Source organism: Tamandua tetradactyla, chromosome 2 (assembly GCF_023851605.1).
Source record: "Tamandua tetradactyla isolate mTamTet1 chromosome 2, mTamTet1.pri, whole genome shotgun sequence".
Classification (NCBI taxonomy): domain Eukaryota; kingdom Metazoa; phylum Chordata; class Mammalia; order Pilosa; family Myrmecophagidae; genus Tamandua; species Tamandua tetradactyla.
Window position 1 is genome coordinate 48,668,219 of NC_135328.1, and position 14,249 is coordinate 48,682,467.

A 14,249-nucleotide genomic window follows, 5' to 3' on the forward strand; every position below is an offset into this window, starting at 1 on the left:
TTGAGCTTCTATAAGTATTTAAAATCATTTGCATAAGGCGTTGCCTTCTTTATTTGCTTTCTGGTACACTGCCACTCCAGTTGCTCAGATCCAGTGCTCTCTGTAGTCTACCTGTCTCCTCTTGTTGCATCAAGAGGCAGTCAGCAGAATAATAATTCTGTTTTCCCTCCCTTTTTCCTAAAGTGCCCAGCAGGAATTTTGATCATTGTTAGTGTTTAGCTTTGAGTAAGCACCCACATGAATCTGCCAGTCCTCTAGGGAATGGGTCCTGCAAAGTTTCTCTCCACTTACATTGGACCTGTATGTTACGAACCTCACTAGTCTCACAGGCTTTTTGTTGAATGTCTGCTGGGTGCCAGAGACTGCTCCAGTTCCTTCATTTACTCTGACTCTCTTAGTTCTCATAACAGCTCTGCCAATGTCAGTATCATGACCTCTTTTTACAGTTGTGAAAATTGAGGCTCAAAGAGGATTCATTGCTTGCTCAAAAGTCACCAGCTAGTAAGCCATGAAGCCTGGTCTTGAACACCATTCCTTTGCCTCTTGCCTTGCATGTTTGCAAAACTCTACTTGCTGAACAGTCTAACCTTGTTCATGGCAGAGGCTATGAAAGTCTGCCTCATCCATAAAGAGAGAATGTAGACTGACTTAGTCATGTCTGATTTCGCCTCAGGAAATATACTCTGATCTTTTCAGAAATCAGGCAGCAATATGGTAGAGTGGAGAATGGTTTACCTTTGGGTTCGAATCAAAATTACCTCCTCAGAGCAGGGGCAAGCCTTCAAAAACTGTGTTAGCTCAGTGTTCAAAGCTGATTTGAGAAGAGCAGGATCTAGAAATGATGTGAATTTTTGAACTGAGTAAATGGTTAGAGGTAAGGTCAAGGCCCTTCAGCCAGCTCAGATATGTGGAGCTAAGCTCAGGAGATTTGTTCCAAGATTCTGGTTCTATCTGCTTGAGACTTTGTATTATTCACTTTAAATGTTAAGTTTGAATTTTGTGCTTTCTTTTTCCTTTTCTGAACCAGGACAAATCCACCATGCCTGAAGTTAAAGACCTTTCAGACGCCTTGCCAGAAACGTCAATGGATCCCATCACGGGAGTGGGGGTGGTGGCTTCTAGGAACCGAGCCCCGACAGGCTATGATGTAGTAAGTCAGGATATTAGTTTATACGTTTTGTTAATGATTCAACATATATTTATCTCCTGTGTTCAAGACTTTCTGAATCTTGTGTTTAAGATATGCTTCCTCCCTCTAGGAACTTAAGCAGGGGAGGGAAAGCATCACTAATGAGGAGTGGGGAGTGACCTGGTTTGGGAATCGGAAGACCTGAGTTCTTGTCCTGACTGGGTGTTTCCTGGCTTTACCCATGGCTTGACCTCTGTGATGGTCATTTTCACCTTCTGTGACATTATAGGGTTGGATTTGTTGGTCTTCAAAGTCACTCCTAATTCTGACGTTTCATGAAAAGAATCCAAGAGTTTATGAAAGATGTCTAGTAGTTGTCATATCCCCCTACATTTGTGTAGCTCTTTACAGTTTACGAGGTGTCTTTCTACCTGTGAACTCATTTAACTCTCACAGTTCCCTGAAATTACTGGGAGGCTAGCAGCTTTTTTGTCCACTTAGCTGATGAGAAAAGCCAAAGCTCTGAGAAGTGAAATGATGGAGCCTTTAGAAGTGTGCTCACTGACCTCACCACAAACGAACAGACATGTTTCCTTGGCTTCCCTTTTTAGTACACACCCATAGTGATGCTTAGCAGTACTAATGGTTGAAAGTGGTTATTTTATTATTTCAACAGATAAGTTCCAATTTTGGCAGAGCTTAAAAACTTTAGGAGGATTTAATTAGCAGTGTATATTGTCATGTGTTCTGAGATTCTTAGGTTATCTTATTTTTAACTCTCATTTCATGACAATATTTTATCTTGTTCATTGAAAATGTACAACAAGAATATATACGAATAAAATAATATATTAATATATATCAATAGCGAGCAATCAAAATCTACCATAGTGGTTAAAAAGCTATGCTTACAGGTATTAATGTCTGATGTCCTGGGACTGGGAGGGATGCAATTACTGGTCCAAAAGGTGCTTCAGCTTCAACACCGTTGACATTTTGGACCAGTTAATTCTTTGTTTGGGAGAGGTTGTCCTTGCTTTATTGGATGTTTAGAAGCATCTTTGGCCTCTGTCCCTTAGGTGCAGTAGTATACCCCCACCCCAATTGTGTCAATCAAAAATGTCTGCAGATATTGCCAGTGTTCCTGGGACATGGGAGTGGGGAGCAAAATCACCCCCCACCCACCCTTGTTGAGACACGTTGTCTCAAAGGTATATATATTGGGTCAGTCAGTGCTGGGTCCTACCTGAGGAAAGAGAAGCCTGATAGTGCTTGCCATCACTTTTCCAACTGTCTGAAAGCCTATAAACATTTTAAAAGTGAAAGAATGAGGGAATCTTTTTTGACAAAGATTTGAGTCTTACCTGCTGCATAACTTCAAAGCACTGTTTGAATTAATAACTTTCCATAAAATAGAATCATTAGGAGACAGGCCACGGTGGCTCAGCAGGCAGAGTTCTTGCCTGCCATGCTGGAGACCTGGGTTCAATTCCCGGTACCTGCCCGTGCCAAAAAAAAAATATATATATATATATATATGTATATATATTTTTTATATTTATATATATTATATAAATATATATATATATATATTTTATATATATATATTATATATATATATATAATATATATATATATATATATATAATCATTAGGTATGGCTTTGTGCTGTAAAACTCCTGGGGAAGCTCATGAAAATGTTCCTAATTTTAGAAGCAAAAGTATCTTTTGATGAATTATATATGAAGCAGGAAGTCATGAATCAGGGCAGGGGCTCAGAGCTCAAGACCTTGGGAGGGCTGGCTCAGGGTTCTCTCTCTTGGGGAAGGCTCATATAAGGGCTCAGCCCCAGGGCACGGGTCTCCCCATCTTCTTACTATTCTCTTTTGTTGATCTGTGTCTTTAACATTCTGTTTGTACTTTGGGGTCATCTTGATTGCTTGGCTAGTGGGTGGCAGACGGCCTTTGATAGTTTGGTTTTCTGAAAGTCTTGGTAAGGCTGACAGGAGCAAAATCTATCCCTATCATTTTCTCCTAACATCTAGCTCAGGGCAAAAGAGTGTAGTGTCAAATGAATAAAATTAATAAGCACATTTCATGATTATGCTGTACCATGCATTATAGTGAAAGGTGAGCAGGGCAAGGGGCTCGCTCAAGATAGTCAGCCTGGCAATTACCCAGCCTCTGCGCAGGCAACCGAGAGTGGAGAGTGCCCAAGCTCCCTATAAAAGCCCTTTCAGAGAGAGAGGTGGGGGTCTTCTCTTTGTACTGACCTCTGGACTGTTCTCAGATAAACATCTTGTTCCCCAGAGGTCTGATCCTGAGTTCAAGGGGAATGGGCATAAGGGGAGGAGGAAAAGAACTTCCCATTCTGTTTTTCTGGAATTTGTACTAAGTCAACACCCAAACCAAAGTTCAAGGCGATGTATAATGGCCAGGCTCTGGAAGTGCTTAGACAGAACGTGGTTGGATGAGGAAACCCTGCTGCAGATTGTGGCAGGATCTCTCTCTGTCGTATCTGCTCTAAGATTCATCTCTCTCTCTCTGCTGACCCTGAGCAGTGTGACTGTTTTGATAGAAGCGTAGGCCCTGTTACTGCTTGAAGTAAAAGATGCCAAGTGTCCATTTATAAAAACTGTATTTTATTACTTCCTGACTTTCTAGGTCAAGGGACGCATCTTAGTCTAGGAAGCTGGGGATTATTTGCTAAACTTCTCTATTTATTGCCCCTATTTCTGTAATCCTCTCTGAAATAGTCTCCCCTTCCTGTTTTACAGCCACACTCTCAGATCTTGGAGTGATTGGTGCTGATGCTCCATGTTGTCAGAGATGGGGTGGCTCCCATGGGTCAGTGCCTGGTGTAATGACTCTATGTTATGGACGCCTGGCGTTTGGTGAAGGTAGTGCCTACTGTTTTGTCATATGTAGTTGATCAATGTTCAAACAGTTGTGATGCCATAAGGAGCACTCATGGTAAAACTCTTCTACACTTAATCGTTGATTTCAAAATTGCCCTGGGATATCACATTGTTTAGGGGTCATCGAGCTGGACATCACTGATCATCAGTGTTTGGTGATTTCCATGTGTTTCCAGAGAACAGCTTTTATTTTATATCCATTTGCCTTTCTATTTGAGCATTTATAATTTAGAGGCTAATGCCACAGCTCTGTGTTGTGTGATGACTCTTTCTTTCCAAAAAGGAAGGAAGTATCTTTCTTTCTTTGATATACTTTTCTTTGGCAAAAACAAGACAGAACAAATCGTCAGTAATACAGAGAAAGTGAAAATAATCAAACATTCCAGAGTGTTTTAACTTAATATTGTTTATTTATCCAACCTATTTTTTTGAGCATCTACTATTGTGCCAGCTAGGAGCTGGGGATACAGTGGTGAGCAAAAACATATACGGTTCCTACCTTTAGGAAGCTTATAGTTTAGAGGGGTAGAAAGACAAATGATCACACGAATAAATGTAAAATAAAATTATGATGAGTGCTTTGAAGAGAAGTCCTTACAGACTTTATCTTTCAGATCTATCCAGTTCTCTTGCTAAATACCAGGTTATGACAGCATGAACTCTTTCCAACTTACTTCTAGAAATTGTTCCTTTCTTCTGAACTCTAGAACCTGCCAGGTATCTGTCCAAAAATGTTTTTTCTGAGCATTTCCCAGGGTCCTTGAGCATGCTTAGGGTTCAGCAGATCTTGTCTTTTTCCTCTTGCTGCAACCCTGCAATTTTTTTGTTGGTGACATCCATGAGATTGTCCTTTGGCTGGGTGTGGCTGCCCTGCTAACCTGGCAGCCACCTTTCTGGTCTGTGTGGGTACTGGGCACTGCTCTCCCTTCTATTCCCTTTTCTTTCTGTGTCCTTCCATGGTATCCCACAGAACTGCGGAGATCAGACTTACTTTTTTTTCCTTTCCATTTTCTTTATTGTGGTAGAACATAGATAACATAAAAGTCATTTTAACCATTTTTCTTTCTTTTTTAGGGGTGCATGGTCTGGGAATTGAACCAGGGTCTCCCACATGAAGGGCGTGCATTCTACCACTGAACCACCTGTGCACCCTATTTTAACCATTTTTAGGTCAACAATTCTGGACTTTAAATATACTGACATGTCATGTATCTTTCATCACTACCTGTTTCCTGAACATTTTTCCCATCCCAAACAAAAACTCATGGCCATTAAGCAATGATTCCTCGTTCTTCCTCCTCCCTAGTTCCTGCCCTGGCAAACCACTATTCTTTCTGACTCTATGAATTTGTTTATACTAAGATTTCTTGTAAAAGAAATCATAAAATATCTGTTGTTCTGTGTCTGGCTTATTTACTCAACGTAATGTCTTCGAGGTTCATCCATGTTGCAGCATATATCAGCACCTTATTTTGTTTTATGGCTGAGTAACATCTCCTTGTATGTATATACCACATTTGTTTAGGGGTCATTACCAACACTTGGTAATGGTTTATTACCAACACTTGGGTTGGTTCCATCTTTTGGCTATTGTGAATAATGCTGTTGTGAACACTGGTGTACAAATATCTGTTTACATCCCTTTTTCAATTCTTTTGAATATATGCCTAGAAGTGAGATTCCTGAATCATATGGTAATTCTATTTTAACTTTCTGAGGAACTGCCAAACAGTTTTCCACAATGCCTGGACCATTTTTTTCAACATTTTTTATTGTGATATATAACATGTATACAAAAAAACAGTAGATTTCAAAGTGCATTTTAACGAGTAATTATAGACAGATTTCGAAGTTTGGTATAGGTAAAAGTTCCACAAGTTCAGGCTTTTCCTTCTATCTGCTCCAAGACATTAGAGATTAAAAAGAAATATCAATATAATAATTCACTAGTCATACTCATTTGTTAAATCTTAACTTCTCTGATATAACTCCTCCTTCTCCTTTGATCATTCTCGCAATCTTTAGGGATATTTGAGTTATGCCCATTCTAACTTTTTTCTTTTTGAAAAGTGGTGTTGACAGTATGGGATAGGGGATGGAACTGGTTGATGCTCTTGGAGAGACTGGAAACTCTGGATTTCAGGGCTTATCTGGCCTAGGAACCATCTGAAGGTTTTAGGTTTCTGAAGAGTAAACTTAGTGCATACAACTTTTGTAGGATCTCAGATAGAGTCCTGGGTGTTTTCTAGGGTTTACAGGAATGATGTTGGTTGGGGGTTGGTATACCATGACAATTAGCAGTATCTGGCTGAAGCTTGCATAAAAGTAGCCTCCAGAATAGCATATCAACTCCATTGGAACTCTCTTAGCCAATCCCACAGTGCCAGGGCCAGACTTATCCCTGGGAGTCATATCCCACATTGCCAGGGAGACTCACATCCCTGGACATCGTGTCCCATGTTGGCGGGAGGATAATGATTTTACTTGCAGAGTTGGGCTTACAGAGGAAGAGGCCACATCTGAGCAACAAAAGAGGTTCTCTGGAAGTAACACTTAGGCATAATTTAGGTAAGCTTAGCTTCCCTGCTACAGAAATAAGTTTCATAAGACCAAGCCTTACGATCAAGGGTTTGGCCTACTGACTTGGGAGTCACTAGTGTTTGAGAGAGTGTGCTGATTTGAAGCTATTATGTACTCCCAAAAAGCCATGTCCTTCAATCTTCATTCAGTATTGCTGTGTAGGATCTTTTTGATTGTTTCCATGGAGATGTGACCCACCCAGTTGTGGGTGATAACTTTTAATTAGATGGTTTCCATGGAGATATGTCTTCACCCATTCAAGGTGGATTAGCTTACTGGAGCCCTGTAAGAGGAAACCATTTTGGAAAAAGCTTTAGAGTCACCAGAACCAATAGAGCCAACACAGACAGAGAGGAAGAAGGAAAACACCACCCGGAGAGCTTCATGAAACAAGAAACCAGGAGAGAAAGCTAGCAGACATCACCATGTGCCCTTCCAGCTGAGAGAGAAACCCCAGTTTATCAGCCTTTCTTGACTGAAGATAACATCTTGTTGGTGCCTTAAATTTGGTCATTTTCCTAGCATTGGAACTATAAACTTGAATCTTTATAAATTCCCGTTTTTAAAAACTATTCTGTTTGTGATATATCATATTCTGACAGCTTTCAAACTAACACAGAGAGTATCTGGGGTTTCCCAGTGGGAAAGCTTAATAGTTCCCTGGTTTTTTCTCCATTCTCTCAAGGGACTTTGCCAGTACTTTTTAATTATCTGCCCAACATACTCTGGAATGTATCCAGGTATTGCATTAAGCTATTCAGTATTACAGACCCTCGGTCCCATTCTGGGCTCCATATATTTGGATTGTTTAAATGAACTATCCAGATAGGTTGAGTTAGATTGTATGCTACAGAAACTCTGGGTTTTGAACAAAGTAAAGCTCTCTTCCTTTGGCCTCATATGGTAGGTGAATTTCTAAAATACAGACAGTGTCATCCTTTACCCTGTATTCTGATTTACCTTAGTCCCAACCAGATTGGCTTTGTTCTTTTTTTTAAATTAATTAATTAAATTTTATCATGAAAAATAACATATATACAAAAAGCAATAAATTTCAAAGCATACTATAATAATTATAGAACAGATTTCAGAGTTTGGTATGGATTACAATTCCGCAATTTTTGATTTTTACTTCTAGCTGCTCTAAGACACTGGAGACTAAAAGAGATATCAATATAATGATTCAGCAATCATACTCATTTGTTAAATCCTGTCTTCTCTGTTATCACTCCACCTTCTCCTTTGATATTTCTCCTCACCTTGAGGGATATTTGCGCTTTTCCTATTCTAACTTCTTCGTTTTGGAAAGGGCTGTCGGTAATATGGGATAGGGGCATAGAACTAGTCGATGTTCCGGAGAGGCTTGTCCCTCTGGGTCTCAGGACTTATCTGGCCTAGGAAACCAACTGGAGGTTGTAGGTTTCTGGAAAGTAATCATAGTGCATGGTACTTCTGTAGAATCTCAGATAAAGCCCTTGATGTCCTTTAGGGCTGGTAGGAATGGTTTTGGTTGGGGTTTGGAAAACCACGATAAGTAGCAGTTTTCCTCTGAAGCTTGTGTAAGAGTAATGTCTCGCTGTATTTTAACTCTCTCAGCCACTGATACCTTATTTATTATAATACTTTTCTCCCTTCTTGTCAGGATGGCATTGTTGATCTCATGGTGCCAGGGCCAGGCTCATCCCTGGGAGTCATATTGGATGTTGCCAGGGAGACTTTCACTGCTGGGTATCACATCGGGTAATGATTTCACTCACAGAGTTGGGCTTAAAGAGGGAGAGGCCACATCTGAACAACAAAAGAGGTCCTCTGAAAGTAACACTTAGACATAATTACAGGTAGGCTAAACTTCTCCACTTCATAAATAAACTTCACAAAAGCAAGACTCAAGATCAAGGGCTTGGCCTATTGACTTGGGAGTCTCTCAGTTTTGAGACAATATCAGGGGTGTCCCTCGTGGTAAAGTTTAATGGTTGCATATTTTGTCTCCTGTCCCTCAAGGGACTTTGCCAGTACTTTTTAATTATTTATATGAACTACCATCACAACTATCCATTCCCATATAGTTAAGCTCAGCTTCATCAGGTAATCATTCACCTATCTCTAGTTTCTGTGTATCTCTAGGTCCCCTGTATTCTATATTTCCTTTACCAGGGTCATATTAGTGAAATCATACAGTATTTACTCTTTGTGTCTGGGTTATTTCATTTAGCATTATGTTTTCAGGGTTTATCCATGTTGTCATATGCTTTAGGACCTCGTTTTGTCTTACTGCTGCCTAATACTCCATTGTATGTATATACCACATTTTGTTTATCCACTTGTCTGTTGATGGGCCCTTCAATTGTTTACATCTTTTGGCAAGTTTGATACAGTATCAGGGGATTCCCTGATGGTAAGGTTTAATAGTTCCATAGTCTTTCTCCTCTCCCTCAGGGGATTTTGCCAATACTTTTTGATTATCTGCTTAATATACTCTAGGCTGTTTCCAGGCATTACAATAATCTATACAGGATTAAAGGACCTCTTTCTCATTCTGTGCTCTCTATGTTTCAGTTGTTCCAATGAGCTATACAGGTAGGTTGAATTAGATTATGCACTACAGAAAATTTCAGTTCGAGATCAAATAAACCTTTCTTCCGTGGGTCTCGAAGAGTATGTGTGGTTCTAAAATATAGGCAATGTCTTCCTTACCCCTGTGTTCTGAATTACTTTAACCTCAACTTCGTTGGGTTTCGTTCTTATCTCTAAATATCAGGTTATATATATAAAACAGCCTCTCAAAATCCAGAAATAATAATCACCACTCCGGACTTAATGTGCCTGTTCTAGAAGCTTACAATCTAGTCTCCTTTTTTTTTTTTTACATAATCATTTTCTAAACAATACCATTGTTGTTTTTTGTTTCTGGCTTATTTTGTCTCACCAAATATCCCACATGTTCATTCACATCGTTGAATGCCTCACAACAGTGTTCCTTTTTGTAGCAGCACAGCCTTTGTTCATAAGTATACACCATCATTTGCCATTCTACTTCTCATCAGTGCATCCTTCAGCCACCTGCATTCATCAGACATTATGTAGAGGGTCCAAAGTCTGCAGTCCATCAACATTCTCAGTTTTAGATAATTTCATTGTTCCCAAGAGACAGAAAACCAATAAACACACCTTCACCAAATAGGAGATCTAAACCTCCTCTTAACTCTTGTCCCTCACCCCATTACTTACCTCTGCTGTTGCTGTGGTAGTGTTGATGGTTTCCTTTTATTTATTTATTTATTTTTAATTAAAAAATATTTTTAAACATAAAATACAGACATGAGCATTCTTAATATATGATTATTCCATTCTTGATATATAAACAGTAACTCACAATATCATCACACAGTTGTATGTTCATCACCACGATCACCTCTCGGAACATTTGCATCAATCCAGAAAAAGAAACCAAAAGAAAAAAATTCGTACATACCATACCCCCTTCTCCTCCCCCCCGTTGATCACCAGCATTTCAATCTACTAAATTTATTTTAACAATTGTTCCCCCTATTATTTATTTATTTTTATTCCATATGTTTTACTCATCTGTCAATAAAAGGAGCATCAGACACAATGTTTTCACAATCACATAGTCATACTGCGAAAGCTGTATCGTTATACAATCATCTTCCATAAACATGGCTACTGGAGCACAGCTCTACATTTTCAGGCATTTCCCTCCAGCCTCTCCATTACGCCTGAACTAAAACAGTGATATCTATATAATGCTAAGAATAACCTCCAGGATAACCTCTCGACTCTGTTTAGAATCTCTCGGCCATTGACAGTTTATTTTGTCTCATTTCTCTCTTCCCCTTTTTGGTTGAAAAGGTTTTCTCAATCCCTTGGTGCTGAGTCTCAGCTCATTCTAGGATTCCTGTCCCACATGGCCAGGAAGGTCCACACCCCTGGGAGTCATGTCCCATGTAGAGAGGGGGAGGGCAGTGAGTTTGCTTGTCGTGTTGGCTGAGAGAGAGAGGCCACATTCTTTGATTTCTTTTAGCAATATTTTGTAGTTTTCTGTGTTCAGGTCCTTTACATCCCTGGTTAATTTTATTCCTAAATATTTGGTTCTTTTAGTTGCTATTTTGAATGGAATTTTTTCCTTATTGTCTCCTCAGTTGGGTCATTACTTGGGTATAGAAACATTACTGATTTTTGTGTGTTAATATTGTATCCCTCCACTTTGCTGAATTTATTAGCTCACGTAACTTTGTCTTAGAGTTCTCAGGATTTTCCAAGTATGGGATCGTGCCATTTGCAAATAATGGAAGTTTTACTACTTCCTTTCTGATTTGGATGTGTTTTATTTCCTTTTCTTGCTGATTGCTGTAGCTAGAACAATGTTGAATGATAGTGGTAACAGTGGGCATCCTTGTCTCATTCCCCATCTTAAGGGAAATAGTTTCAGTCTCTTATCATTAAGTATGATGCTGGTTGTGGGTTTTTCATATATGCCCTTTATCATAGGGAGGAAATTACCTTTGATTCCTACCTTTTGAGATGTTTTTATCAGAAAAGGATGCTGAATTTTGTCTAATGCTTTTTCAGCATCAGTTTGAGATGATTATGTTATTTTTCCCTTTCAGTTTGTTAATGTGTTGTATTACATTGATTGATTTCTTGTGTCGAACCACCCTTGCATGCCTGGTATAAACCCCACTTGGTCGTGGTGTATAATTCTCTTAATGTGTTGTTGGATTTGATTTGCAAGTATTTTGTTGAGAATTTTTGCATCTATATTCATTAGGGAGATTGGTCTGTAGTTTGCTTTTCTTGTAGCATCTTTATCTGGTTTTGGTATTAGAGTAATATTAGCTTCATAAAATGAGTTAGGTAGTATTCCTTTTTCCTCAAAATTTTAGAAGAGTTTGAGTAGTATTGGTGTTAGTTCTTTTTGGAATGTTTGGTAAAATTCCCTTGTGAAGCCATCTGACCCTGGGCTTTTCTTTGTAGGAAGATTTTTGATGACTGAATCTCTTTACTTGTGATTCGTTTGTTGAGATTTTCTATTTCTTTTCGAGTCAGTGTAGGCTGTTTGTGTGTTTCTAGAAATTTGTCCATTTCACCTAAGTTGTCTAATTTGTTGGCATATATTTGTTCATAGTATCTTCTTATGATTTTTGTTATTTCTTCAGGGTCCTTGGTAATGACATCCCCCCTCCCCCCCATTTCTGATTTTGTTTATTTGCATCCTCTGTCCTTTTTTCTTTGTCAGCCTGCCAGGGGCCCATCAATTTTATTGATTTTCTCAAATAACCAAGTTTTATTTTTATTGTTTCTATTGTTTTGTTCTTCAGTTCATCTATTTCTGCTTTAGTCTTTGTTGTTTCTCTTCTTCTGTTTGCTTTGGAGTTAGTTTGCTATTCTTTCTCTGATTCCTCCAGGTGAACTAGTTAAGTCTTTGATTCTTGGTCTTTCTTTTTTTAATATAGGCATTTATGGCAATAAATTGTCCTTTCAGCACTGCCTTTGCCACATCTGATAAGTTCTTATATGTTGTATTCTCATTGTCATTTTTCTCCAATTATTTACTAATTTCTCTCGCAATTTCTTCTTTGACCCACTGATTATTTAATAATTTGTTGTTTTATCTCCATTTTATTTATTTGTGAAAGTTCTGGTTCTTTGGCGATTATTAATTTCCAGCTTCATAATGTTGTCATCAGAGAAAATGCTTTGGAAAACTTCAGTCTTATTACATTTATAAAGACCTGTTTTGTATCCCAGCATATGACTTATCCTGGAGAATGTTCCATGAGCACTAGAGGTAAATGTGTGTCCTGGTGTTGGGGTGCAATGTTATGTATATGTCTGTTATCACATTGTTTAGGTTCTCTGTCTCATTACTGATTATCTGTCTGGTTGTTCTTTCTACAGAGGAGGATGGTGTATTGAAGTCTCCCACTATTATTGTTGAAACGCCTATTGCTTCTTTCAGTTTTGCCAGCTTGCCTCGTGTACTTTGGAGCTCCTTGCTTGGGAACATAAACATTTATGGTTGTTTTTAGTTCTTAGTAAATGTCCTTTTCATTAGTATGTAGAGCTCTTCCTTGTCTCTTATGACATCTTTATGTTTAAAGTCTTTTTTTCTGATATTAGTAAAATTACTCCTGGTTTCTTTTGGTTACAGCTTGCCTAGAACATCTTTCTCCATCCTTTCACTGTATTTGTATCCTTGAGTCTAAGATGAGTCTTTTAATTCATCCTGTCAATTTCTATCTTTTAATTGGTAAATACAGTCTGTTAACATTCAAAGTTATTACTGTAAAGGGAGTTCTTATCCATCTTATCCTTTGGTTTTTATTTGTCAGATCTATATATTCTTTTCCATGCTCTCTTTTTATCCTTTAAGTTACCCTTACTCGTACTCTTCAATTCTTTGCCCTCCTCCAGACCTCCCTCTCCTGTCTTATTTTTCAGCCAACAGAACTCCCTTTAATATTTCTTTTAGGGCAGGTCTCTTTTTAACAAATTCTTTCAGTGTTTGTTTGTGAAAATGTTAATATCTCCCTTTCTTTTGAAGGGCAACTTTGTTGGATAAAGAATCCTTGGCAGGAAGTCTTTCTCTTTCAGTGCCTTAAATATATCGTATCACTGCCTTCTTGCCTCTGTGGTGTCTGTTGAGCAGTCTGAACTTAGTCTCATATGGCTTCCCTTCTGTGTGATGAATAGCTTTTCTCTTGCTGCTTTTAGGACTTGATACTTTTCTTCAGTATTTTAGAGTCTGATTGGTATGTTTCTTGGAGTGGGGGTCTAGATAGATTTATTCTATTTGGGGTTCCTTTGGCTTCTTTGGTTTGCATATTTATGTCTTTTATAAGGGTTGGGAAGTTTTCCTCCATTATTTGCTCAACTAATCTTCCTAACCCTTTACTCTTCTCTTCTTCTGGGACACTGATGATTCTTATATTTGTGTGCTTTGTGTTGTTCACTATTTCCCTGAGATTCAATTCCAGTTTTTCCATCTTTTTTGCCATTTGTTCTTTTATGTGTGTGAATTCAGTTGTCCTATCCTCTAGTTCACTTATTCTTTCTTCTGCCTCTTCAAATCTGCTGTTGTGCATCTTTAGTATATTTCTAATTTGGTTTATATAATCTTTCACCTCTATGAGATCTGTTTTTTTATTTATTCTTTCTAATTCTTCTTTATGGACTTCTAGTGTCTTCTTGATGTCCTTTATGCCATTAGCCAACCCACTGAATTTGTTTAGGAGTTTTGTATGAACATCTTTGATTTTGGAATTAGTTCCAAATTCTGTGTCTCCTCCGGTGTTTTAATTTGGTCATTTGGCTGTATCTTCATGTGCTTTGTGACTTTGGGGCATTTGATTGTTTTGATAAGGTTATTTTGAAAGTTGATTTCCCTCACCCACCTAAGGTTTTGTATTTGCTTGGGCTTGCATTGAAGATCTCCTTTTACTCTTGGTTTGTTAGTAATTCTCTGCAAACCAAGGCCCAGATCTCATGTAGGAGCTGCAACTCTACTTGAAGATCTGTTGAGAGCTAAGCAGATAGACATTTTGCCAAACTGCACTTTCTGCATCTTCCCAGCAGATGGCACTCTTAGGCCTCCTCTTCCC

The 14,249-nt window shown here is 38.6% G+C and overlaps 1 protein-coding gene across 7 annotated transcripts in view; it reads left to right on the forward strand.

The window, feature by feature from the left end:
* Positions 1-14,249, forward strand: part of MVB12B (multivesicular body subunit 12B) — a 223,483-nt gene that overhangs the window by 11,160 nt on the left and 198,074 nt on the right. For 6 of the 7 annotated variants that reach the window (XR_013169342.1, XM_077145119.1, XM_077145095.1 and 3 more), the window contains exon 2: positions 1,028-1,150. The exons of the other annotated variant lie outside the window; for it this stretch is intronic. Coding sequence is in view for 5 of the 6 variants with exons in the window: in XM_077145119.1 (XP_077001234.1) it covers positions 1,028-1,150 (123 nt within the window). In the remaining variant the exon portion in view is untranslated. The remainder of the gene's footprint in view (positions 1-1,027; positions 1,151-14,249) is intronic. 7 annotated transcript variants of the gene reach the window in all.